The sequence below is a fragment of the Chrysochloris asiatica genome, unplaced genomic scaffold, assembly GCF_000296735.1.
Source record: "Chrysochloris asiatica unplaced genomic scaffold, ChrAsi1.0 scaffold00070, whole genome shotgun sequence".
NCBI classification, from domain to species: Eukaryota; Metazoa; Chordata; class Mammalia; order Afrosoricida; family Chrysochloridae; genus Chrysochloris; species Chrysochloris asiatica.
The window spans coordinates 14,338,706-14,366,184 of record NW_006408588.1 but is presented as its reverse complement, the minus strand read 5'-3'; the positions used below and the strand labels follow the sequence as shown (position 1 = coordinate 14,366,184).

The window sequence follows — 27,479 nt, the reverse complement described above, 5'->3', positions numbered from 1 at the left end:
GAAATGGGGCCACTTCCTTGAGGATCTAAATGCAGTTGACATCTCTAACCAAAGCTTACGAGTGAGCATGCTTCTGAGGTGCAGCCAACTCTTCTTCATGCCTAGACTTTATCCAAGTGTGAGTAGGGATGGCTGAGGGTCAGACGTCTAACCTTTGATTCTCGGGGTCTCAGCTGTGAGCCTGTGGAGCACACTTCTACTCTGCACACATGTGGCTGTCATGAATCTCAGTTGATTGAACATCACCTGACAATGTGCGTTAGCCTGCGTGAACTTGACTTAAGTTGTAAGCAAAGGCTCCCAACACCCCCGGTCCCTGCTTGTGCTCGCTGCTTCATTAGACAGAATTTAAAAATAAAGTGCTTTATTCTGAGGGCCCCAGAGCACTTCAGGGCAGGTGGCTAGGTGCTAGGACTGCAGTTGGGACCCCAACATTTCAACCCCACAGAAGGGAAGGAAGTGAGGTATGAAGAGGGGAGAGGAGGCAGGGGAGAGACACAAGGTGACCTGGAAGAGCTGGATGCTCTCCTAAGTCACAGTTTTATCCAGAGACATGTTGAGAGCATGAAATGAGTCATGAGGGGGTGTATTTACACCACAAAAATCACCAAATGCTAAAAATCAAGGCTCATTGTTTCACCAACACCCCACAGGCACATGAAACATCCTGCAGAACCCACCCTAAGCCCACCTGCTATAAACAGCCACATTCCCACCATCATCTGGGCAGAAAAGAAAAGGGCTGGACAAAGGAAAGGGACTAGAATCAGGTGACCCACTCCCTGCCTGGAACCCATCTAGACCAAGCTGCCCCCTTAGGCCACATTGATAGCTGCCAGTCCCAGCCTCAAGTGGTACCCACTAGAAAGGCATCTCAGAGTTAAGTCTGGCCCTCCTGGGAGTGTTCAAAGCACCTGGGTCCTCTGCCCTGGGCAGGCTCCTGAGGAGGGGCAAGCCAGGGCACTCCAGAGACAAGTTGGATCACCAAGATGGTAGCATCCTGGTAAAAGACATCTGCGGGTGGTATTAAAGACTGACCCTTTTGTATCCCTGTGCCCTCCTTCAGGTTGCCAGCAGGGGTAGGGGTTGAGTGATTGCTGTGAAGCCCTGCGGCAGAAGTAGGGACAGGGGGAGGGGCTGGGCCAGGAGAGGGCTCCCACCCATGTGCAAAGGGAGCCTGGAGGACAAGCGAGCAGCCAGGCGGGTAGGGGAGGGAGGCCCCCTCAGGACTCCCACACAGGCCTACATCTCCACTGCACCTCCAGAGACCTCGGGCCGAACAACCTCCACCCACCTAGCACCTGAAGTACCCAATCGGTCTCAGGTTGGTAGGTAGAGGGCATGACGCAGCGCAGAAGCTTACATGCACAGAAGTCATGTTCAGCTGGAGATGCTGAGTCAGTGTATCCCGGATGGAGAGACAAATTCGAGGTGGGGAATGGGTGCGGGCAACCGAAGTGAACTGGTTTGAAGCCGGGAGCAGCAGCAGACCACAGGCGTTCGGGCTTTTGCACTCCCAGTCTGCGCAGGGGCCAGGGACCTACCGGGAACGTCCCCTCACGGCCTTTCTGGGGTCGCAGTCCTGCAACCCCCTCATTAGTACTCCTTGACCTCCTGCAACTGAGCCAGGTACTCCTCCTCGGGTGGGTTGTCGGCGCAGGCCCGGCCGTTGTTGGGGGGCCGCACGGCATGGTAGCGGCTCCAGTCCCCCTTACACAGGATCCAGGGCAGCGTGTCCACTTTGAAGTGCAGCTCCGGGGAGAAATCGGTGCTGACCAGGTCGGGCGTGCCGGCGCCCTTGCCGCGGGTCAGGAGCCGGCTGCCCTGGTCGTAGCAGCAGTGCTGGACGGCCAGGGTACTGCTCTGCCCCGACAGCACCGAGCGCAGGCAGAAGCGCGCCAGCGGCTGGTACACGTCCAGGCGCTCGCGGGGCCCGCTGGCGTCCCGCCACCTAAAGCTGCGGCCCTGGCGCTCGTCCCGCAGGCTCACCGCGTGGGACACGGCCTCCCGCGGGTATGCGCACGGGCAGCTGGGCAGGTCCCGCAGCACCTGGCTCAGGTACCTGGCGAGGAAGTCGCTCTTGCAGTTCAGCCACTTCTCACAGCTGTCCACATCTGCAGAGGGTAGGGTAGGGGGCAGAGGGGAGCCCGTCAGGCCCTTGGAGAAGTGGGAGGTGGGACCGAGTCAGGGGCAACATCCAGCGAGGGAAGATCCAGGACCCATTTGGTGCAAAGGGGACCCACATCAGGGCGGGGGAAGTCTACCGTGACCCCCACCCCCTGACAGACCACACAGCACCCACACAACCTGAAGCTAGAAGCTGTGGCTCAGAAAGGATGAGGGAAAAGGCGGGGCCTGGAGGTCTGCTGCTGGGCCGGGTGTTAACCTTGTTTGCTTTCTCATTTTTAAAATTGTGATAAAAATACATGTAACAAAACATTTGCCAACTCATCAATTTCCACATGCACGGTTCAGAGATACTGATGGTGTTCGGGTGAGAACCGATTCCTTGGCACTTAACAATCATGGTGTATACGTCCCACCATTATCAGGTATTAAGTACCCCCCTAATTAATGACGCCCAAGAGCTCTGGTAGCATAGTGGTTGCGAATCAGGCTGTGAACCGCAAGGTCAGCAGTTCAAAACTACCAGCTGTTCTGTGGGAGAAAGATGAGGCTTTCTGCTCCAGTAAAGATTTATAGCCTCAGAAACCCTGTACAGGTTCGCTATGAGTCAGAACCGACTCCACAGCACTTAACAACAAGCAATGACTCCTCAACCTCCCACCCCCAATCTCCTATCCTTCCCCTTACCTGAGTGCTGGATGTTGGGGAAGATCTGGGATGATTGTGCAGAAGCAATTTTTATGATTCAGAATGACTTGCTGGCCCTGGGTTTGGTTTGTCATAGGCAGTGGTGCGGCAATTTAACACAGGTCCATTCTCATTCTTACCCCACACCTCAATGGCCCATACCTCATTCTTTCTTGGGCAAGCTGCTCTGCCCTCTGTGCCTCCCTGTCCACACACCACCCCTCCCTCCTTGGGGACTATGGCCTCTTTGCTGCCAGACCTTTTGGACAGCTCAGTGTTCCAGTGAGCTCCATAAGGGACGGAGCCAGACCTCGGTCTTCTGAGACTCCTCAGCCCCAGAGTGGTGGGGGGCCTTCCTGGCTCCCTAAGGTCTGCTGTGTTGAGCATGGGCTTCATGCACAAAGTGGGGCTACTGGTAGCCTGCCTTCCTCTCAAGGTGTGGGTAGAGAGTGTGCTGGGGAAAGCCTGCCTTGCTCCAAGCTGCCTGGAATCAGGAGTTCAGGACCCTGATCTGCTTCTGACACACAGCACTGCCTCCCCCTCCCCAGACAGAAACTGACCAGGAGCCTCCAAATAGTGATCAGGGAGTGGAACCAGAATGTCCTAGCCATCCAGCCTGCCAGGAAGGTTCCACGCCACTAGATAATCTTCAGGTGCTTTGGCTCCACTCATTGTACCAAACCCTCTTCTTGCTGGAAGATGAACTCTCCACCCTCCTGACGAGGGTCTCCCCATAGCCACCCTGTCAATGCCTAGCCCCTAACTCACCTGGGCTAAGCACATCTGTAGCATTGTGGTCCAGGGGCTGCCATCCCTCCCTGGGGAAGCCCACTGTGTCCTCATTCTCGGCACCTTTGGGAAGAAAGGAGGCCAGGATGGCGGCACCCAAAGGCATCTCTGTGCTCCTGATGGGGAGGCCCAGCCCTCACCAGGTTCTTGGAGGCCTACAAGCCTGGGACCACAAAGGACCACCATCTTGATGAGCTTCCTGCATCCCCTCTCCCGTATACCCTTCACACAAGCCTTAGGTGCCCACTTCCCAAAGGGCCAAGTCAAGAATCTCAGCCATACCAGCCACTCGCTGTGCAGACACTGGACTCATGTCACCCGGACACAGGGGAAGGTCGCAGGCCCGGGACTCAGTGGCAGTGCAGGCGTAACCACAGGGCCTAGTCCTCCTCTGGCTGCCACTGCCACAGCTCCTGCTGCACGGAGACCAAGGGCTCCACTCCCCTTGAGGCTCGTAGTCTGGATTGAGGCAGGAAGCCAGGAGTGAGTGAGCACAGCCCACAAGGGAGCATTTGTGCAAATTCAAACGTGGCACCCGGTCTTCAGGACACAGTGCTGCGGTGCCCACTTGAGTGAACGATGCACGGCTGGATTTCAGCCCCCACCTACCCACCCCAGCTGAACAGATCTGTGACATGAACAACCTGTGCAAGTGTACAAGGTGGCCTACAGAGACAATACAACCCTCAATCACCGGCTCTGTGCCCACACAGCAATGAAGGGTATCGAGGGCTAGAAGCCAGCAGGGCCCAGGTGTGTGGCCTTTGGACGAGTCTCCCTACACCTCTCTGAGCTATAGTTTTTTATGCCAATCTGAACCAAAATTAATGATACGTCCCTGGAACTGAAGAGGTTAACAAATGCTATGCTGACCCAGTGTGGCACTGTGGGTAATGTGCAGAACTGCAAAGTCAGTTTGAACCACAAGGTTGGTGATTCAAGCTCACAAACCACTCCTTTGAAACCCTATACAGGGTCGCTATGGGTTGGAGCCAACTTGATGGCACTTAACAATAACAACAGCTGCTGACCACATTAAGGACCAAGCACCCAAGTGCTCTGGCTATGCAGAGTCTGAAACCCATGCATACTGTGTTACCCACCCCTAAAATCACCAATAAATACCCACCCTGCTGGCCTCCCGGCAGGCCAGAATCAGCCAGAACCAAGACTTTAAGGAACACAAATGGGAGAGAAACTTAAAGTTATGAAAATTGTGTTAGATTTTTTTTCTTTTTTGGATGATTGGGGGAAAGCCCCCCACAACTTAGACTTAAGCACACAGGCATCTCAGTCCAATGAGGGGGCTCCAGAGAAAACAGCTACAACTGTGCAGGAAACATGTGTGCACCCCGAAAAATCTGAACCACACATGCAAAGGTAAAAGTCACCATCATGAAGGGCTGGCAGGCTTTGGGTGATATTTTACTTCCTGAACAGTCTGTTCTGTTGCCATGTTGTTTTCTAAGAAAATTAGCAAAGCCTTATATCATGCTTTTACTATATGCCAAGCACTATACATGTATTAAGTCATTTAATACTCCCTACAGCCCTATGAATGGAGTCCTGGTATGGAGCTGTGGGTTAATGCACCAGACTGCAAACCCGTTTGAACTGCAAGGGTGGCGGTTCAAGCTCACCAGCTGCTCCTTGGAAATTGTATACAGGGTTGCTATGGGTCAGAACCAACTCGACGGCACATAACAACAACAACAACAACAACAGCCCTATGAAGTAAGGGTCGTATCAGTCCCCATTTTATAGAGGAAGGACTGAAGCACAGAAATGTGACGACCACTCAGCTGGTAAGCAGCAGAGCCAGGATTCAAATCCACAGAATCTAGAGATAGGGTCAGTTCTGAGTGCTGGGGTCTAGATTTCTTAGTTTGTTGTTAGCTAATAGATATAGCCAAGGAGCTCTGGTAGCATAGTGGTTATGAGTCGGGCTGCTAACCTCAAGGTCAGCAGTTTGAAACTACCAGCTGTTCGCAGAAGAAAGATGAGGCTTTCTGCTCCTGTAAAGATTTACAGCCTCGGAAACCCTGTACAGGGTTGCTATGAGTCAGAACCGAGTCTACGGCATATAACCACCACCACCACCAATAGATATACCTAACTGTTCCTCAGAAACCCTATACAGGGTCACTATGAATGAGACCTGACTCAGTGGCACCTGACAACACAACATATATAATATTAAGAAGTGTCTGCTTTGCTTAGGACTGTTGCAAGGGCCAGGTATTAACAACAGCAACCGATTTTGAATGCTAATGGTATTGTTGCTATTTTGATGATGATAATGTTTGTACAGGGTCTAAACCCCTGACTTTCCTAGCTGTCCCTGACCAGGAAGCCCTCAGTCCTCTCCCTATCCCCACTTTCATTCAGGATCTCAAGGGGTAGCAGCCAGGGAATGCCAAGATGGGAGTGCTTACCATAGCTGTCAGTCTCTTTGAATGTCCAGTCTTCGAGGGCCAGCCAGCCCTGGTCCCAGATGCTTGCAGCCCCACTGAACCCAGGCTCCTCTGAATCCTCATCATCATCTTCTTCATCCTCCTGGCCCTCACCCTCGCTGTACTCTGCAGGATTATCCACCGCCTTCTCCTCTGAGGCTCTGCCCTTGAGGCTGGTCCCCACATCCTCACCCTCCACATAGCCCCAGAAAAGGGGCCAGAAGAGCTCCTTGGTAGGCAGCCAGCTGGGGGTGCCCTGGGTCCAGCGTTGGTTGGAACCTGCCAACAGGTCCATCTCCACTTCGGCCTGGGGGTCCTCCACCACCTCAATGGTCACCTGCATGGGGACAGACACCAGGCTGGCCAGTGAGGCAGGGTGAGACGGAGACAAGGAGTGGAAGCTGCTGTATCTTGGCCAATCTTCTTGGTCCCCCAAAGCTCGTGGGACACAGCTGTGCATTAGAATCACCCAAAGATACTTGTAAAAGCAATCCTGACTCCCTGACTCCCAGGCCCCATCCCAGATATGGCCTGGCTGGTGCTAGGTACGCTGGTTCTACCATGCAGCCCTGGTTTAGAGAAGATGCATGGGAAGGGGAGAAGCTGGTGTGGACTTCTGGCTCAGCTGGGCCTCTCTTTCTTCATCTGAGGAGGAAGACAATGTGAATGACTGGATGTCAAATCAACACTGCAGTCCTGGAGAGGGGCTCTCACTCATCACATTTATAGACCGGGAATAAATCAAATCATTTATGTGAAGGTGTACATTAAAAACACAGGCTTTAGTTATTATATATTAAGAAGTCTTTGTACCACATTTGGGGAAAACAGATATATTATGAAAGACATGAAAATCACCTATTATTCTATCTCTGGTGATTGTAATGCAAAGGGTGGAAACAAAGAGGAAGGAACAATCATTGGAAAATATGGCCTTGGTGATAAAAATGATACTGGAAATTGCATGATAGAATTTTGCAAGACCAAAGACTTATTCTTTGCAAATATCCTTTTTAAACAACATGAAAGATGACAATACATGGACTTCACCAGAGGGAATACACAGAAATCAAATTGACTACGTATGTGGAAAGAGATGGTGGAAAAGCTCCATATCACCAGTCAAAACAAGGCCAGGGGTAGACTGTGGATCAGACCATCAACTGCTCATATGCAAATTCAGGCTGAAGCTAAAGAAAATTAAAACAAGTCCATGAGAGCTAAAATGTGACTTTGAACATATCCCACCTGAATTTAGAGATCATCTCAAGGAAATATTTGATGAATTAGACACTAATGACCAAAGATCAGAAGAATTGTGGGATGACATCAAGAACATCATACAGGAAGAAAAGCACAAGGTCATTAAGAAAACAAGAAAGAAGAAAAAGACCAAAATGGATGTCAGAAGAGACTCTTGGAACTTGCTCTCCAGCACAGAGCGCTAAAACAAATGGAAGAAATGAGGAGGGATAAGAGCTGAATAGAAAATTTTCAAAGTGCAGCTTGAGAAGACAAAGTCAAATATAATAATGAAATGTGCAAAGACCTGGAGTTAGAAAACCGAAAGGGAAGAACACATTCAGCATTTCTCAAACTGAAAGAACTGAAGAAAATATTCAAGCCTCATTTGGCAAAATTGAAATCTTTTAACAAACCGATTCAGCACTGGAGGCACTCACTTATCTTTGCCAAGAAATTTAGAATACAATTACCTGGCCAACTGATTGGAATAGATCCATATTTGTGCCCATTCCAAAAAGAGGTGATACAATGGAATGTGGAAATCATAGGACAATATCATTAATTTCCCATGCAAATAAAATTTTGCTAAAGATAATTCAAAAATGACTGCAACAATACACTGACAATGAACTTCCAGAGGTTCAAGATGGATTCAGAAGAGGCCGTGGAATGACATTTCTGATGTCTGATGGATCTTGGCTGAAAACAGAAAATACCAGAAAGATGTTTTCCTTTGCTTTATTGACTCTACAAGGCTTTTGATTGTGTGGAACATTGTGAAGTATTAGTATTCCTGAACACTTAATTGTGCTCATAAAGAACCTATACATAAACTTGACCTATACTTAAGGAAGTAGTAGCTCAAAATACCAACTGAGAGGGAAGGAGTTTTCAACCTATCCCCTTTGAATACAGAGCTAATAGGGACAGGCAAGTTAGATATTGGCCACCTAAAATGCTGGGGGGGCGGGGGGGAGGCTACTGTTCCATGGGAGAATGATGAGGCTTTCTGCTTCTGTAAAGATTTACAGCCTGGAATGAAGCTGCGAGCTAAGCCCTACAGTGTTCAACAGACTCCTGTGAATCTGGGTGGAGACCTGGTTGGCCAGCAGTGTGGCAAGACCTAGGGACTCTTGAGCCCAGAGTCAGTGACATAGCCACAGAGGACTAGAGTGGAGAGTTAAGCATCCAGCTGATAAGAAGAGAGGGCATATGCACAAGAACACCCACACTTGCAGATAATACCCACTCGACCTGGCTTCAATGACTAGATGATCAGAGCTCAACTAGAAGAAGAAAGAAGAGGAAAAAAAAGAGTAATATGATACAATTTGATGAACTTGACCTACACCTATGGATGCAGTAGCTCAAAAGAGGGAACAAATTCTTTACAGCGAGGATCATTCCCACCCCCTCTATACACAGAGTAGACAAGGATGGACAATTTGGACATTGGCTACCCAAAATGGGGGCTACAAAGTCAAGAAGTGACTGGTTTACAAGCTTTCAAGAGGGAGCCTAGGTGGAATTTCCACTGAGTAGTATCCAATCTGTCTGGGCGAGGCTAATGAAAGGAGATGGGGGGATAGGTCCCTTGTGGTACAATGGTGAATACTTATCAGGACTGACTTTGAAGCTTGGAAATGTAAAGGTGGATGTTTTGTAGCAAAAGGAGGGGAGTGATTGACTATGTGGTCCAGGAGCTGAGGTCCCTGGACCCATCAAGGGAGAAGAGCGGAGTGGGAGACCCTATCCAGAGAAACAGTGATGCCAGAGATGGAGGCAAAGACGATGACATGGAGAGATGGAGCAGCTGGGGACTTTAGACCCAAAGAGGGAGAGGGGCTGTGTGCTGATGACTGAGGGTGGGGGATGGCGGAGGCAGGCTTGCTGGGTATAGATACCCTTTGGTTGGTTGATGATGCATGGAGGGGATTGTAACTATGGCAGTGAAACGATATACAGGAGGATGAATGTAAAGCTAATGCTCTCCCATGTAAACTATCACATAGTTCACAATAAAACATTAAACAACTACAACAACAAAAAGATTTACAGCTTCGGAAACCCCATACAGGGTCACTATGAGTCGGAACCGACTCCACAGCACATAACAACAATAACAATAAAGGCACAAAGTAACTAGCATATAAGTTTTCAAGAAGGAGTTTAATTTCAGAGTATGTGGGGGAAGGTAGAATCCCCACTGAATAGTTTTCATCTTGTTTAGACAGGTCGGATGAAAGGAGATGGGGATAAAAGTTTTATGATTCAATAGTGAGTAATTGTGGTCATGATTAATTGCGACTGTCACAAATGTAAAGGTAGAAGTTTTGTAACATAAAGGGGAGAGTAGTTAATCTTACATTCCAGGAACAGAGGACCCTAGGACCATCAAGGGAGAAGAGCACAAGCGGAATGTGATTTCCTATCCAGAGAAGCAGTGACACCAGAGATGGAGGCAGAGATGAGGACATGGAGAGATACAGCAGCTGCAGACTCTAGACTCATGGAAAAAGAAAGGCTGTGTGCTGGCGGTCAGGAGGCAGAGAGGATTGTAATCATTGCAATGACACAGTGAGTGTAAAACTGACGTTCTCCCATGTAAACTATCACTCAATTCATAATAAATACTTAAAAAACAACAACAACAACAAAAAAAAAACCCTGAACACAGACCAAGAAGCAGTTGTTCAAACAGAACAAGGGAACACCAGAGTGGTTTAAAATTAGGAAAGGTGGGAGCCAAAGTTGTATCCTTTCATCATACTTATTCAGTCTGTATGCTGAGCAAATAATCCAAGAAGCTGGATTATATGAATAATGAGGAAGACTCATTAACAATCTGTGATATGCAGATGATACAACTTTGCTTGCTGAAAGCGAAGAAGAGTTAAAATACTTACTGATGAAGATCAGTATCCATAGCCTTCAGTATGGATTGCACATCAATGTAAAGAAAACAAAAATCCTCACCACTGGATCAATAAATCACATCACAATAAATGGAGAAAAGAATGAAATTGTCAAAGACTTCACTTTGCTCAGATTAACCATCAACACTCATGGAAGCAGCCATCAAGAAATCAAATGACATATTGTAATAGGCAAATCTGTTGCACGATATCACTTTAAAGTGCTGAAGAGCAAAGATGTCAGTTTGAGGACTAAGGTACACCTGACCCAAGCCATGGTATTTTCAATAACTTCATATGCTTTGTGAAAGTTGGACAATGAATAACTTTTTTTTAATGTGGAAAAATTGATGCATTTGAGTTATGGTGTTAATGGAGAATATTAAAGTACCAAGGACAAATCTGAATGGGAAGAAGTATAGTCAGAATGCTCCTTTGTCTTGCATCCTTTGACGTATGATCAGGAAGGACCAATCCTTGGAGAAGGACATCATGTTTGGGAAAGTGGTTGTTTTTAAGTACCATCAAGTCAGTTCCAACTCATAGCGACCCTGTATAGGATTTCTGAAGAGTGGCTGGTGAGCTTGAACTGACAACCTTATAGTTTAAACTGACCTTTCAGTCCAGCACATTAACCCACAGTGTCACATCAGGGGGAGGTCAGCAAAAAAGAAGACCCCCAACGAGATAGATTGGCACAGTGGTAGCTGCAATGGGCTCAAGTGTAGTAAGGATTGTGAGGTTGACCTAGGACTGGGGAGTGTTTTGTTCTGTTGTAGATAAGGTCGCTATGAGTCCGTACCAACTCGAAGGCATTTACATGGCACATTTCTGCACATATACACATGAAAGCGCCCTGTTAGCGTAGGGTTTAAGCGCTATGCATCTGTAAAGACTATAGCCTTGGAAACCCTATGGGACAGTTTCACTCTGTCCCATCTGGTTACCATGGTGGGCACTGACTCAATGGCACATTACCACCACAACACAGACACACACACATAAATATATTTTTAAGTACCATCCATTTTCCTTTAATTTTGTACATTTTCTCTGACTACTAGTACATCCAGACACTGGAGGATCCAGGCTGCTTAGATGGTAGTTGAGAAGGCTCAGCTCCTGGAGATTAAAACTAGTTGCAGTTGAATTGATTCCAGTTGCTGTGGATTAATGCGCTGGACTGAAAAGTTGCTTTGAACTGCAAGGTTGGTGGTTCAAGCTCACCAGCTGCTCCTCAGAAACCCTACACAGGGTTGCTATGGGTCGGAACTGACTCGTAGGCAGTTAACAACAACAACAACCATGTGTGTCAGAGTAGAGCTGTACTCCACAGGGTTGTTGTTTTTTTCTTTCTTTTTTTAAAGTTTTTATTGTGAACTGAGTGGTAGTTTACAGGGCAGATCATCACTTTGCACTCAACCAATCATATTGTTTCATTGCAATGATTACAATCCCCTCCATGTACCACTGGTTAACAGTATTTGCCTCTATTCACACACAGACACTTTTAAAGAATTTTAGAATTTCATGCTTTATACTTTCATGGTCTTCTGGTGTTTCTCTTGGTGAAAGTGCTTTGTACACTGTAGATGCTACACAAAAGGCAGCATGATTATCAATAAAGATTCTGGACTGTCAATGGGGTATATACACTGGAATTCCTCCCACCCCTCTGCCTAGTTTCCTGTTAAAAGCCCCATCTTTCCCCAGGTGTTTTGTAGCTCTCACCTGGATGTTGGGGTTTGGGGCACTCAAACCTGTGTTGGCCAATCCCGGCAGCTTCTGTAGCTCCAACAGCAAGGGAGTGTCCTCCAGGATCCTAGGAGGGGTAGCCGCCTCGTCAGGGCTTAGGGAGGCTGACCCACTGAGGGTCTGGTGGCTGTGTTGGTGAGACCCTGCCAGGAGGCGGGCTTCAGGGAGCAGTGGGGTCTCTTCTTCTTCCTTGGGATGCCCAAGATCCAGGGAGGCTGAGATCTGAGGGAGTAAGAGCAGAAAGGAGGGGTAACTGAGACTGGTCAGGGGGTGCTTGGGGGCCTAGGGTCTGGCTTGGATCCCAAACTTACCCTGTGACTTTTACATGGAAAGGAAAACCAAGCGCTGCTCCAATGCTCTCAGAGGCAGAGAGAGGGTGCAGCCAGCCAAGTAGTGTCCTGGTCCAGAAAGTGCTTTTAGGTAAACATCCAGAACCACACCCACTGCCATCAAAGTCCATTCCGCCTCATTGTGAGCCTATAGGGCAGAGCAGAGCTACCCCATAGGGTTTCCGAAACTGTCAATATTTATGGGAGCAGACAGCCTCATCTTTCTCCTGAAGCACCACTGGTGGGTTTAAACTACCAACCTTGCAGTTATCAGTCCCACACTTAACTCACAGCGCCACCAGGACTCCTTTAGACATACGTCATTGTAATCTGGTCGATTCTGACTCAGAGCAACTCTATATGGTTTCCAAAGCTGTACATCTTTACGGGAGCAGACAGTCTACTTTTTCTCTTGAGTGGCTTGCTGATGGGTTTGAACTGCTGATCTTGCAGTTAGCAGTTCAGTGTTTTTCCTACAGTACCACCAGGAATCCTTTTAGATATACATAGGATTTAAACCAGATTTCTACACATACAAGAAACATAGAGTGCCCTCATTTTATAGATGAAGAAACTGAGACGCTCCCCATCTGGAGCAAGGACGAGTGAAGAAAACTGAAGACATCTGGAAACAATGAGTACAAAAGACGAATAAACCACAGGAACCTCAGCCTCCAAGACTCTTAGATGAGAAGAACTAGATGGTGCCCAGCTACACTGTGACTTCACTGAAAGGAACCACATTAGACATTCCTGGATAGAGTAGGAGAAAATTTTGAAACACATCTCAAAATCATAAAAAAGACAAGGAGTCCTGGTGTGGTGCTGTGGGTTAATGTGTCAGACTGCAAAATCATTTGAACTGCAAGGTCCATGGTTCAAGCTCACCAGCTGCTCCTTGGAAACCCTATACAGGGTCGCTATGGGTTGTAATCGACTCAGTGGCACTTAACAACAACCACAATGGTCAGATAGAGACTGGTGGGATGACCATGGCCCTTAATCACCCTTCAGACCTGAAACTGAACTTACCCTCATGACTCCAGTTTCAGCCAAACAATGGTGCTGTTGTTGTTTTTAGGTGCCACCAAGCCACCTCCAATTCATAGCAACCCTATGCATAACAGAACAAATCATGCCTGATCCTGCACCATCTCCAAAATTGCAGTCACTTTGTCAATCCATTTCATGGGGTAGAGGGGTGTGTCTCCCTCTTTTGTTGCTGACCCTCTACCAAGTATAGGAGTCCTGGTATGACACTGTGGGTTGATGTTCAATTTGAACTGCAAGGTCAGTGGTTCAATCTCACCAGCTGCTCCTTAGAAATCCTAGACAGGGACACTATGAGTTGGAATTGACTTGACAATACTTAACAACAACATTTACCAGTATGATATCTTTTTCCAGAGACTGGTCCCTCTTGATAACATGTCCAAGTACATGAGACTAAGTCTCACCACCCTCACTTCCAAAGTGCTTTCTGGCTGGACTTCTTCCAAGACAGATTTGTTTGTTCATCTGTCAGTCCATGGTACTTGTAATATTCTTTGCCAACACCATATTTCAAACGTATCAATTCTTCATTGGTCTTCTTTATTCATTGTCCAGCTTTCACACACATAGGAGGCGATTGAAAGTATCATGACTTTAGTCAGGCACATCTTAGCCCTCAGAATGATAGCTGTGCGCTTGAACACTTTAAAGATGGTTTTGTTTGTTTGTTTTTAACTTTTTATTGTGAATTGAGGGATAGTTTACATGGGAGAACACTAGTTTTACACGCATCATTTTATTGCAATGATTACAATATCTCCATACATCATCATTCAACAGTATTTGCTTCCATTCCTTCTGTGTTTTGGGGGCTTTTTTTCGGTGTGTGTGTGTGTGGGTACACAAAACACCCAGAAATATATAATTTAAACAACCAAGGGGCACATACTGTAAAGCTGCCAGCACTCAGTCTTTCTCTTTCCATGAGTCTACAGTCCTCAGCTGCTCTCTCTCTCCATGTCCTCATCTTTAAAGCATTCTTTTGCAGCAGATTTGCCCAATGGAAACCCCGTACAGGGTTGCTATGAGTCAGAACCGACTCCACGGCACATAATAACAACAATATACATATATATATATTTCAGTATCTATCCACTGTACTGTAGCTAGCCAAGGAATGCCTGGGGTCATCAGAGACTGAAAGGGACAAGAGAGGGCCCTCCCCTAGAACCTTCAGAGAGAGCAAGGCACTGCTGACACCTTGAATTCAGAAGTTTCAGTTGTTTAAAACCATGTCGTCTGTGGTAGTTTGTTATGGCAGCCCTAGGAAATGAATACAAAATCCACATGTCACCTGAGGAGACATGGGCCGAGTATCCGGAGTCACAACCTATAACCAACCGCTAAGCCCATCGTAGGTACCAGACCTGGGCCCCCCACCTACCTCTGCCACTCACTCCAACTAGAATGTAAGTTCTAAGCAGGCAAGAATTTTTGTCTATTTTGTTCATGTTATATCTGCTGGAGCCAGGCTGTATCTGCTGGGGGCATAGTGGGTTGGGCATCGGACTGATAACCGCATGGTCCACCAGCCATTCCATGGGAGAAAGATGAGACTTTCTGCAATAATCAAGAATTAGAACCTCAGAAACCCTACACAGGGTTGCTATGAGTCGGAACTGACTGGACAGCACTTAACAACAACATATCTGCCGGGTCAAGCACAGTGCCTGGTGCCTGGTAGCAGCTCAGTAAATCACTGATGAATGAATAAATGATTTGACCATGCTGAGGGGCGAGTGTGGTATCTCTATGTTAAAGATGAAGCTTGGAGGCTCAGGCAGTGTAAGGAACTTATGTAAGGTCTCAAAGGTTACCTGTAATGGACAAAGATTCAAACTCTGCTCCGCCAGCTCTCAATGCCCATGTATTTGTGCATGCACACATGTACAGGTACGGGCTCATGACAATAATCCCTCACGGGCAAACACCCTCTATATTTCCAAACCTTCTACCTTAATCATTCTGTCTGCTGGTTGAACTTGTGGGAGAGTTCAGGCTCAAGGCTGCCTTCCCTGGGTTCAAGCTCCTAATCATGCATGTATCAGCTGCATCTGTTGGTGTGTTACTCCAGCCACCTTACTTCCTCTGTAAGAGGAAATGGCTGGCCCTGCCCTGTAGGGTTGTTGAGTTAGAATGATGCCTTACACATGGTAAGCACGTAGAGGGTGACAGATGATTCTCAGGGGACAGAAGTGAGAAAAGGGGCACCCCAGGGGTCAAACCCTGTGTTAGTTCCATACATCTTACCCCGTCCCTAGCCCTCAAACAGATTCAGAATCTCCTCGGAGCAGGTGAACTCCCATGAGGCTCTGAAACTCCAGTCTGTTTAAGAATGCCTGTCCCAGCCATGGGACCATCTCCCTCCTACTGTTATGCTCATGTGAGGGGGTCACACGGACACAAATACACAACTCCCTTCTTCCCAGATAGAGACAAGATATGAGAGGCCTTCAAAAAGTTTGTGAAAAAATGGAATTAAAAGGTTAGTTTCTTTTCCCACCATCTTTTTGAAATGCTCTCTCTCTCTCTCTCTTACTCACACTCACCCCCCCCCCCCACACACACACACCCCTACACGTGCCCTCCCAGGCTTGGTCAAGCAGCCCCTGGGCCATACGTTTCCAGTTAACATAACAGAGTCCTGATGCCCACAAGCCCCCACTGCACGCCTGCCTGCCTGCTAACCTGTTCCAGTTCTCCCTACAACTCCCCAATTCCCCCTGCTTTGTGCCCCAGGGGTCAGGGACTTGTTTCAGATAATGAAATTCAGCTGGCAGGTTCAGGCAGCGCCTCCCCTCCCTGCAGCCCCAGGCCCATCCATACAGAGCCAGGCTGGACACACAGTCACTTTGACTGTCCAGCATTGCCTCCCCAGCCAGGCCCACGCTCCAGGGCTGATTACACCACTCAACTATCCTCCTGGCTGGCATGTGATGTTCTATCTCCCCCAAAGCCCTGGTACATGGTTGAGACCTCAGGGCTTTTCATGGTAAGGAGACTACAACCAAGAAAGCACATCCACAAAGAACACTATTCCCAGCACCAGGGTCAGCTTCGTTCATGAGCTTGTGACCCATTCAGTCGTACAAGACCCCGTGCTTACAGGGACTCCACACTTGTCTAAATGCTCTCCATCTTGAAATTCTTAAAGAGACCCTGCAATTCCATGCAGAGCACCTTATATGCACTATGGGTAGGGACTGGCATCTTCTTCATTTCATAGATAAAGGCAATCAAGGGCCAGAGAAGTGAAGAAACTTGCTCGGGGTCACACAGCTAGGTGTTAGCAGAGCTGGGATGGAGGCAGCTGGCCTGACTGGAGAATTTCTTAACCCTGTGATTTGCTAACTCCAGGCCTGGGCCATGCCTTCTAATCCACTGCCTGGCATTCTGAATTCATGCAACACAACACTAAAGCAGAATGTTCTATTTCTCATGTCCACCTTTCCCTTTGAAAATCCTCCTAGCAGTCCTGGGAGATGTGAATGAGAGATTGTTGTTGTTGTTAAGTGCCGTTGAGTCGATTCTGACCCATAGCCACCCTGTATAGGGTTTCCAAGGAGCAGCTGGTGAGTTTGAACCGCCGACCTTGTGGTTGAAATGGCTTTGCAGTCTGGTGCATTAACCCACCACAGTGCCACACCAGGAGAGATTAGGAGACTGAAATCCAGGAGGCCAGGGACAGCCAAGCCTCAGCCCCCCATTTCTGTTTTCCCTCTCCCCCTCCTTCAGTCCTCCCATGTCTTGAACCTCTGAGAGTGAGGAGAATGGCTTAGAGGGTAGACGTGTCCAGTTGAAAGAAGCTAGCTGTCAAGGTATAGGCTTTGGCATCACACGACTGGACCCTTTCCCTTCTGACACGCTCTTACTGAGTGGGCCAGAAAGACCAAGCCAAAGAAGCAGGTATTTAGGAAAATACCTGCTTCTTGGTGCCACCCTCCTGGCAGGAGGGAACCTTTCAATCCACCCCGCCCTCTTGCAAAAGCAATTCAGCCACTGTTTGCAGGCACTGCCTGGACAATGACTGAGCATCACTGCTTGTTTTAGTTCTGACCCATAGCAACCCTGTATAAGGTTTCCAAGGAGAAGCTGGTGGGCTTGTACTGCTGACCTTGTGGTTCGCAGTCCGGTGCTAATCCTACAGCATCACGCCAGGAGTCCGAGCCATTACTGAAGTGCTGACAGATTCCTCCCATCGATGCAAAGGCAAGTAACAACAGCCAGGCATGATGCCGAATCAGGCGTGAGGCTCCATGCTCTTGTGTACAGTTCTTCACTCTCAGACCAAACCCAAAGCCCCATTGCTGTCAGTTGATCCCTACCCATAGCGACCCTCTAGGACAGAGCAGAACTTCCTCACAGGGTTGCCAAAGCTGTACATTTTTACAGAAGCAGAATGCCTCATCTTTTTCCTGTAGTGAGACTGGCAGGTTTGAACAGCCCACCTTTTGGTGAGCACGCTTGTGCTACCAGGTAGACCACACCTGAACAAAGGGCTTCCTTTACATACACTGGGCTCTGGTGTTAAGTGTGTATGTACTAAGGGGCTTCAAAAAGCACGTAATGGTACGAAGGGGCTTCAAAAAGCTCAAGGAAAAATGGAATGAAAAGACAATGGGGAAAAAAAGGACAAAGGAATTTTTCTACAAACTTTTGAAAGTCCCCTTGCATTTATAATCATTATTATCTTCTTGATGAATTGACCCTTTGATCACAAAATAATGTCCATTGTGTCTTATAACAGATGTTGACTTACAGTCGACTTACTCATATGAATATAGCCACCCCAGGACGCAGGCAGTAAATGCCTACATTAGAAAAGAAAAGAGATCTTGAATCAGTACTCTAACTGTCTAGTTCTAGGGACTAGAAAAAGAACAAACTAAGCCTAAAGCTACCAGAAGGAAGGAAATAGGCAAAGATGAGAGCAGAAACCAGAAGTTGGTTTTTTAGAAAGTTTGACAATTGACAAATCTTTAGCTAGAGCAGGGGTGGGGGACGTCATTTGGTCTGGCACTGCCAAGGCAAATGCAGTTCCAACCATCACACTGTTGTGTGCTGAATGCCGTCAAGTCAGTTCCAAGGAGTAGCTGGTGGGTTTGAACCGCCAACCTTGTGGTTCATGGTCCCAGCACCACACCAGAAGTCCAGCCATCACACTGGTGGTGGTATGTCGTAGAGTCGGTTCTGACTCATAGAGAACCTGTATAGGGTTTCTGAGGCTGTAAATCTTTATGGAAGCAGAAAGCCTCATCTTTCTCCCACGGAACGGCTGGTAGTTTTGAACTCTGACTTGAGGTTAGCAGCCTGATTCGTAACCACTACGCTACCAGAGCTCCTTCACCATCACATTGTTGTTGTTAAGTGCCATCAAGTCAGTTCCAACCCATAGCAACCCTGTATAGGGTTTCCGAGGAGCGGGTGGTAAGCCTGAACCGCCGACGACCTTGTGGTTCAAACCAACTTTGCAGTCCAGCGCGTTAACCCATGGCGCCACACCAGGATTCCAGCCATCACATTAGGGGTGAATTTATGAAATGTTTGACCAAATACAGCACACTAAGTTTTTAACCGATAATTTTGTGAGGCCCATGAATGATGTTATAAATATCCAAATGGCCCTTGGCAGAAAAAAAGATTCCCTACCCTTGACCTACAGTGACAAAGAGAAAAGAGAGAAGATATAAAAAAAAAAGTTTCCTTCTCAAGTAAATGAAATTTACTTCCATCTCAAGTAAATCCCTGGTACTGCAGCTTGAGCGTCCCAATTCTGACCCACATGGCAGCCCTTAGCCCTGGGTAGTTCTTGTATCTATGATGGTGGTTGTGTGCTATGGAATGGGTTCCAACTCATCACAACACTGTACAGGGTTTCCAAGGCTATAAATCTTTACGGGAGCAGAAAGCCTCATCTTTCTCCCATGGTAGTTTCGAACTGCTGACCTTGAAGTTAGCAGTCCAATTCGTAACCACTACGCTATCGGTGCTCCTTCTTGCAACCTCTAGATCTGTCCATTCTCAGTTCTTCTTTCCCCTCCTTTTTAAAAAAAGCAAAACAAACCTTTTCATTGTGATTTGGGTGAAAGTTGACAGAGCAAATTGCTTTCTATTAAACAATTCATATACATTTTGATACGTGACTTTGATTGCAGTCCCCACAAAATATCAGCACTCTTTTCACTTCCTCCCAGTGTTGACTGTTTCTATTCAGCCCTCTTTCCTATCTCTTCCTACTTCTGAGCATGCTCCTGGGCAAATGATGCCTTTTGGTCTTGTTGTCTTGGTTGGTCTAGGGAGTGCTAGCTCCCGGATGTTATTTACCTGGTGGACTGGTCTATTGTTCAGCTGAATGCTAAACCAAGGGGGTGAAAACCAGAGTCTAAGGGCCACAGTCTTGAGGGTTCCACCAGCCTGGTCTTTTTAAAATTATGATTTTGAGTTTTGTTCCACATTCTCCTCCCACTCTACCCAGGACCTCCTCATGTAAGTCCTTTCAGAGTGGCCTCCAGTGGTGGGGAGGCACCATCTAGTTCTGCCTGTCTCAGGGTTGTGGGGGCTGAGGTTTATGGGGTCTACAAGTTCTATGTACTGATTCTATGAGTCTTTAATTTTTTCACTCTTCTTTGCTCTGGACGGGGTCTTTTCTTCCCCCTTTCTCTCCTAGTTCTAACCCCCATCACATTCTTGTGACAGTGCCCCCACAAGCCCTCCTCCAGGTCTTCCCTTAACCTGCCAGGGTGATTGCTGTTAATAAGTGCCATCAAATCAGTTCTGACTCAGAGCGACTCTGTATAGGGTTTCCAAGGAGTAGCTGGTGTGCTTGAACCACTGACCTTGTGGTTAGCAGTCCAGTGCTTATCCTTGCGTGCCACATCTGCCAGGGATACATGCTCAGAATTAAGCAGAGTTGGGTTTGGGCTCTGCTCACCACTTACTAGCTCTGTAACTTAGGTTAGTTCCTGGACCCACAGCTGCTGCCTTATGCATAACCGAGGCTAACAAGATGAGGTGCACAAAATTCTGGCCAAAGAGGCTGTGGGGTGTTTTCCAGCTTTCTGACCAAAATGGAAGCACTAAGGCAGGGCACTGTCATATGACTTCCCAGTACCAGCATGCTGCCAGGCGGGCTCCTGCCAATGATGATGCCACCCGTGCTTTTCCACCCAGCACTCGACCTGACAGAACGGGTTCTCTGATTCCCATTTTACTGTCGGAGTAAACTGAGGCTCAGCGACAGCCTTGTCCAGAGTAGAGGGTGGCACATTTTGGTCACAATGCTAATGACTGTGTTTAAGCCCTGACTGGGGCATGGCATGCAGAAATAGGGCCCCCAACATAACTGCTGGTAATGACCCATCTGGCTCCGAATCCCAGCAGGGCTTAATTTCTCTGTGCCTTTATGTTCCCACCTGTAAAATGGGAACAAAAACCCACATCAAAATACTGAGCTAATAAAATGATATCACATCAAGTAATGTGTACTGAAGGCCCAGGGAATGCTTGCTTACCTTTACTCTTTCTACACCTGTAGATCCAGAGGATTTTATGCTGTTTAGCTTCTTTCTAAAGGTTTTTGGGCTGGTCAGTTCTTTCTGACATATCACCCAAGTGCCCTGAAGAGCAATCTGCATCTCTCAACATGATTCCTTAAATGACAACATCCATTGACACCAAGAACACAGACTCATGGAACAGTGCAAGAGCTGAAGAGCATCCTGTAGACATCATTTAAATATGAAGAAATCCTCCAAGGGGAGTCACACATGAGCTAATGACCTCCTGGGACCAGAAGCCCAGCCTGGGCGCCAGCTATCCCTGTTCTATCTCCATGGCATTTGTTTGCCTGAATATGCTTTTGAGGAGCCTGCATCAGTCCCTGTTCAGGAGCTGGATGTGACTTGGACTATGAAATAACTCATCCTCTAGGCTGGTCTTGTTGGAAGTAAGCTTGGCAAACATACTAAAAAGAATTGCAATCCAAAGTTGTAAGTACGCTAATAAAAATCACTTGTGATGATGAGTGAGTAGAAGCAAAATTCATTGAACTAATTTTGTTACCACTGTCATTTCCACCAGAGGTGGGTTTGACCAGAGGCTGTGGAGCTCCTCTGGATTCATCTACAGCAGAGGTTTGAAGGTGGGGAGGAAGCAGCATGAAGGGGTCCCCCAGGGAATATTTGGAAATATCTGGAGATACTTCTGTTTGTTGGAACTGTGTGTGGGGATGTACTCCTGATATGCTGCTCAACAGCCTACAATAGACAGGATAGTCCCCACAACAGAAATTATCCCAACAGAATACAACAGTGTTCAGATTGAGAAACCCTGGTCATGCATTCTCGCCCCCCTACCACTCCCTGGTGTGGCGCTGCGGGTTAATGCACCAGACTGCAAAGCTGTTTGAACTGCAAGGTTGGCAGTTCAAGCTCACCAGGTGCTCCTCGGAAAAGCTATACCAGGTTGCTATGGGTCAGAACCGACTTGATGGCATTTAACAACAACAACCCCTCCCCACTTCAGGTTTGGAAAAGTGGACCATCAGTGAAAAAGAAGAAGACCCCCAATTAGATGGACTGACACAGGGGCAATGGGCTCAAACACAACAATTGTGAGGACAGCACAGGACCGGGCAGTGTTTCGTTCTGTTGTGCACAGAGTGGGACTCAGCAATCCTATAGGATTTCCAAGGTTGTAAATCTTTTTGGAAGCAGACTGTACATCTTTTTCCTAGGGAGTGAATGGTGGGCTTCAACTGCTGACCTCGTTCCCACAAAAGGCTCCTTGGGGTGGTAATGAAAAGAAGTTGAGAAACACTTTTCAGTAGCAGTCAAGCACTTAAATGCATCCTCAACAGGGGTGAGAATTTGATTTTGGGAGTAGTGTGTAAAAACAAATATCTTAGATGTTATCATGATTGATGACACTCTACAAAGTATATAAGCAGTTAAACAGTCCACTTGTGGTATTAACATTTCATTCCGAGTGGTAGTTAAGGGATCAAAAGACTAAAAGGCTCCATGTTATTATTGTTGTTAGCTGCCATGGAATTGGCCCTGACTCATGATGATCCCAAGCACAAAACAATGAAATACTGTCAATTTTTTAAAGTAGATGGCCAGACCTTTCTTCCTAGTTGGTCTTAGTCTGGAAGTTCTACTGATGCTTGTACTGTACCACAGCAACAGTCAGTGGCTGCACTAAGATGCACTGGCCAGAAATGAAACCCAGGTCTCCTGAGACATGTTGTTCTTAAGTCCTATCAGGTCAGTTCTACCTCATAGCCACCCTGTATAAGGTTTCCAGTGAGTTTGAACCTTGAGGTCTAAGTTCACAGCGGCACACCAGGGTTTCCCTGCCACATGGAAGGGGAGAATTCTGATGCAGAACCACCAACTGAACATTGTTCTCCCCAGGAATAGCTGGTGGGTTTGAACTGCTGACTTGCAGTTAGCAACCCAACACTTAACCCACAGGGTCACCAAGGCTCCATTACTGAACCATCAATATCCTCAAAATGCTCCCTGTGTGTTAAGTGCTATCTAGTTGGTTCCAAAGCACAGCCACCTTGTATAGGGTTTCTGAGATTGTAAAACTTTGCAAGAGCAGAAAGCCTCATCCGTTTCTCATGGAGTGGCTGGTGGGCTTGAACCACTGACCTCATGGTTCACAGTCCAGTGCTTATTCTATAGAGTCGCCTCGTTCCCACAAAAGGCTCCTTGGGGTGGTAATGAAAAGAAGTTGAGAAACATTTCTCTGAAACACGTCTCTGTCTTCCTCTCAAGAGCACGAACAGCTCTCCAGCCCTCTCCAAGCCTCTCCAGCATTCCCGCATCACAAGAAAATGGAGCTACGACTCTGGTCTCCTCCTATCGCAGCTCAGTTCATGGGACAAACCAGGAGGCAGGACCACCTGTTGCACAGACCTGCCCCTATACAGCCCCGGCTCCATCCCCATGAAGGTGAATGCACACCTCAGCCCAGGGGAAACAGGCTGGCATGTTGACTCCCAGTGATGGGAGAACGAGGTTTGACAGACCACAGATTCTCTCCAGGGGCTCAGATCAAGCTCCTGCTCACTCCTCTGGCTTACATTCGCAACGCCCACCCACAGATCACCCAGAGGTGCCTCAGTACCTCCTCCAGACTGGTCCCTTCTACTTTTCCAAGCACATAATAATATAAAGGTCTCTGATGGCTCTCACCCAATCCGTCAGAGATCCTCGCTTATCTGGCCTTGCCTGAAGGGACTCCAATCCTTGACGGATTTCAATTAAGAGGCTGCCCCACGGGGTCGCTTGACGATTCGAATCTTTCCGGTAAGGCGGCAGCAGCCCAGGCCCGCGAATCCGCAAAGCGCAGTGTTCCTCTCCTAGCGCGCACCGGGAAAGGGCGGCTGCAGGAGAGGTTAGCTCAGGGCGACAAGCTGCGGAGCGCGAGGCGGGCTTCTCCGATGTGCCGACCTACTACCCTCGGCACACAAGGGAACCCTCTCCTCAGACTGACGGGCTACAGCCCAGCCGGGCCCTGCGCAGGCAGAATGGGGACCTGGAGATCCTGCACGCCTGGCACCTTCTTCGCGTCACGCCAGTGCAGGGACTCCCCCTCGGTGCCAGGGTGTCTGGGCCTGCCAGAGCCCTTTTCACTCTGGCCACTGCTGCCCGCGTCCCGGCTCACCTCCGGCAGCCTTGTGGGGCTCCTGGGCCAAGGATCAGGGTCCCTCGGCTTCCTCAGGGGGAGCCCGAGGCCGGAGGCCAGCAGCGCCATCAGCAACACCAGACCGAGGAGCAGCTCCGCTCGGCCCGGGAGCCGAGGCATGTCTCCCTCCAAGGGCGGCTCTGTCCCGTGCCTCCGCGCCACGCTCTGAGAGTCAGTCTGAGCCTGGCCGCGCCTCCTCAAGGGGCGGGGAACGCGGGGCCGCCCACCGCCGGGGGACGCGCAGGGGCGAAGGCTGGTGCGCGGTTAGCCCTCCCGCTGTTCTGCCGCTCTGGCCCCTGGGAGGGGAGCTGCGGGGGTCAGCGTCCGGGATGTTGCCCGCCCTCCCGGGACGGGTGGCCCCTCATCGCTGCGGTCAGTCTTAGCTCAGCGGGCGGCGCTCTTTGATCTGGCTGCTTCCCCTCCCTCAGTTCTCCGCTGTTGTCGCGGTCGCCGCCGCAAGCGAATTCCTATTGGGAGGAAGTTGCAGCTCGTGGGTCGGCGCTCACTTTTCTGGCCTCAAGACTCCTGCCAGGCGAGGCGTGCGGGGTGCCACCTCTGCCCTCTCCAAGGGCGCCCCTACGGAGGGGCGCACGGACTCGGCAGGGCCTTCAGATCTGGGGCATATATTTGTTTGCATCGAGGTAGGTTTGCTTGGGCAGGAAGGCCTGCAAGTAACTCCTGAGGGAGTGACGTGGTTCCCAAAATCTTTTCCACCACCCCAACTTGAGTTGGGGACCAGGGGAAACATCACCTAACATCTGCCACACTGCACACAAATTCCCTCCGGGTTCTTCAAGCACTTTAAACATCTGGAACAAGTTGAGACTCGGGATCCAGGATAAAGTCCCAGGGGGACATTGGAGACACACAGTTGAGGCTGTCCTGCCTCTGGGTGTATACTGGATAAAACGGTAGTACTGCACCTTCCCTCCTGCGAGACACTCACACAGGGACCTCACGTGTAGGCCATGTTCGGGTCAGAATCATGGCCCGCCTCAGGGGGATTGGCATAAAACCCTGCTGTGGCAGAGGCCTGCAACCCAGAGGGGCAGTAAGAATCGCAGAGGTGTGGGTGGGCACATAGAGGTCGTGACTGCTGCACGCTGAGTCATCTCCGATTTCTTCACAGGTTTGAGAGGCACTGGATCCGGGGCTGCTGGACAGACTGGCATGGAAGCCCAGCCATCACTGTAAGACAGTTGCTGTCTGTGTATCCAGAGTAAAGCTCAGGGGGATTTTGCACAGTTTTAAGACGGCACTTCTCAGTTCTCAACAACGCAGCCACAGACTCCGTAGTGTTGTGAGATAGCATATGGTTTCTGGGGCCAGATACTCATATATATACAACAGGGCTTGAATTCTCCTCTACCCAATACAACAAAAACTGTTGCCACTGAGTTGATTCTGACCCATGGCGACCCACATGTGTCAAAGTAGAACTGTGCCCCATAGGGTATTTAATAGTTGCTTGTTTGGAAATCGATAACAGACCTTTCTTCCAAGGTGCCTCTGTGTGGATTTGAACCTCCAAAACTTTCCTAAAATTTCATCAAACTCAGGCTTTGAAAATAATGAGTTAATTCGTTCATATATTTATTCATTCATGTCAGTTGTGACTACTACAATACTCCGTTTCTCTCAGACCTTGCCTAAACGCATTGCCATCAAGTCAATTCCAACTCACAGCAACCCTCTAGAATAGAGTAGGACTTCATTTATTGTTAGGTTTATGGTTAGGACTAGGGTTATTGTGAAGGGTAAGTGTTGGGCTAGGGCTAGGAATAAGGCTAGAATCTACTTTTTAGAGTTATTTTTGTTTGTTAAGTACTATAGAGTTGGTTCTAACCCTAGTGACTCTGTATAGGGTTTCCGAGGAGCAGCTGGTGAGCTAGAACCACTGACCTTGCAGTTCAAATTGATTTTGCAGTCCAGCACATTAGCCTACAGCTATAGTTATTTTTATTTAATTTTTTCCTCAAAATCTATTTGATGTCCTCTTCATTTAGAAGTTCTGTAATTACATGATTCCTACTTTATAATTTACTTCTTTTGTGTGCGGGGGTGGGGAGGTTGTTGTTGTTGTTGTTGCAACTGTATCTCTGGTTCTCTATTTTCAGTCTTATAGGTTTGTTTTACTTTACATACTTCTGGACTGCTCACCAAAAGATTGGCAGTTCAAATCCACCAGCTTCTCCTTGGAAACCCTGTACAGAATTGCTATGAGTCAGAACTAACTCGACAGCACTTAACAATAACAGTCCTGGTATGGTGCTGTAGGATAAGCACTGGACTGCTAACTACAAGGTTGACAGTTCAAACCCACCAGCCACTTCTTGTAAACCCTTACGTGGTCGCGCTATGAGTTGGAAACAACTCGATGGCACTTAGCAACAGCCACATATAGTATAATGTAGATTATATTACAACAATATAATGTGGATTATACTGTTACATATGTCAGTCTTTGCTGTTGTTGGTTCTTTGTCCAAAGAAAACCTCCCTTTAGCAATTTTTTTAAGGTTGGTCTGGTTTTTTACAAATTCTTATAATTTATCTGAAAATTAACTGATTTTCTTGTCATCTTTGATACATGATTCATGGCTGACAATGTATTTCTTTCTGAGTTTTATATGTGTCATTTCATTGTCTTCTTGCCTGCATGGTTTCTACTGAGAAATCAAACCTTACTCTTAATAGTCCTTCTTTGTTGATAACTTTTCATTCGTTCTGAGCTCTCTTTGGGTTTTTTCTTTACCTTTGGGTTTGAAAAGGTTTATTATAATGTGTAGGTGTTTTTCTTTAGAGTCTGTGTTTGCAGTTCATTCAACTTTGTGAATGACTATCTTCTCATCTTTCATGTTACGAATATTGCATATTGTCCCCCTCCCCAGCACCCAAACTATCCTGTGTCTATTCCCTGCCTTGTGCTCCACCTTCCCCTCCCTCCCCTCATCCCACCCCTCATATCCCAGCAACCAGCAAAGAATTCCTCCCATCCCCCAAATCTTGGACTTTTTTCAGATTTTTTTTGTTCAGTTTTCTGATTGTGTCTCTGTTGTTGTTGTTAGGTACTGTTGAGTCTGTATTGACTCATAGCGACCTCATGCACAACGGAACGAAACACTGCCTGGTCCTGCACTATCCTCACTATCGTTGCTAGGCTTGAGCCCATAGCTGCTGCCACTGTGCCAATCCATCTCATTGTAGGTCTTCCTCTTCTTCACTGACCCTCCACTTTATCTAGCATGATATCCTTCTCCATGGACTGGTCCCTCCTGATACTATGTCCAAAGTATAAGAGATAAAGTCTGGCCATCCTGGCTTCTAAGGAGCATTCTGGCTGTACTTATTCCAACACAGATTTCTTTGTTCTTTTAGCGGTACTTTTGGTACTGTCCTCCAACACCAGAATTCAAATGTATCAATTC

At 47.9% G+C, this 27,479-nt stretch overlaps 1 protein-coding gene across 1 annotated transcript; it reads right to left on the bottom strand.

The window, feature by feature from the left end:
• Positions 1-1,596: 1,596 nt before the first annotated feature.
• ISM2 (isthmin 2) lies at positions 1,597-24,171 on the bottom strand. The gene is made up of 6 exons (XM_006864787.1): positions 24,031-24,171; positions 11,948-12,193; positions 6,039-6,393; positions 3,922-4,062; positions 3,583-3,666; positions 1,597-2,114 (listed from the first exon to the last, which is right to left on the bottom strand). Exons 1-6 carry the CDS (start codon positions 24,169-24,171, stop codon positions 1,597-1,599), a joined length of 1,485 nt encoding a protein of 494 aa, XP_006864849.1.
• Positions 24,172-27,479: the final 3,308 nt, after the last annotated feature.

Coding starts and splice junctions, on each gene's coding strand:
- ISM2 (XM_006864787.1), bottom strand. CDS start 24,171: ATGCCTCGGCTCCCGGGCCGAGCGGAGCTGCTCCTCGGTCTGGTGTTG. Junction 4,063..6,038: donor CAAAGAGACTGACAGCTATG/GTAAGCACTCCC, acceptor GCCTCAATCCAG/ACTACGAGCCTCAAGGGGAG. Junction 3,667..3,921: donor CGACCTTCCCCTGTGTCCGG/GTGACATGAGTC, acceptor TTCTTCCCAAAG/GTGCCGAGAATGAGGACACA.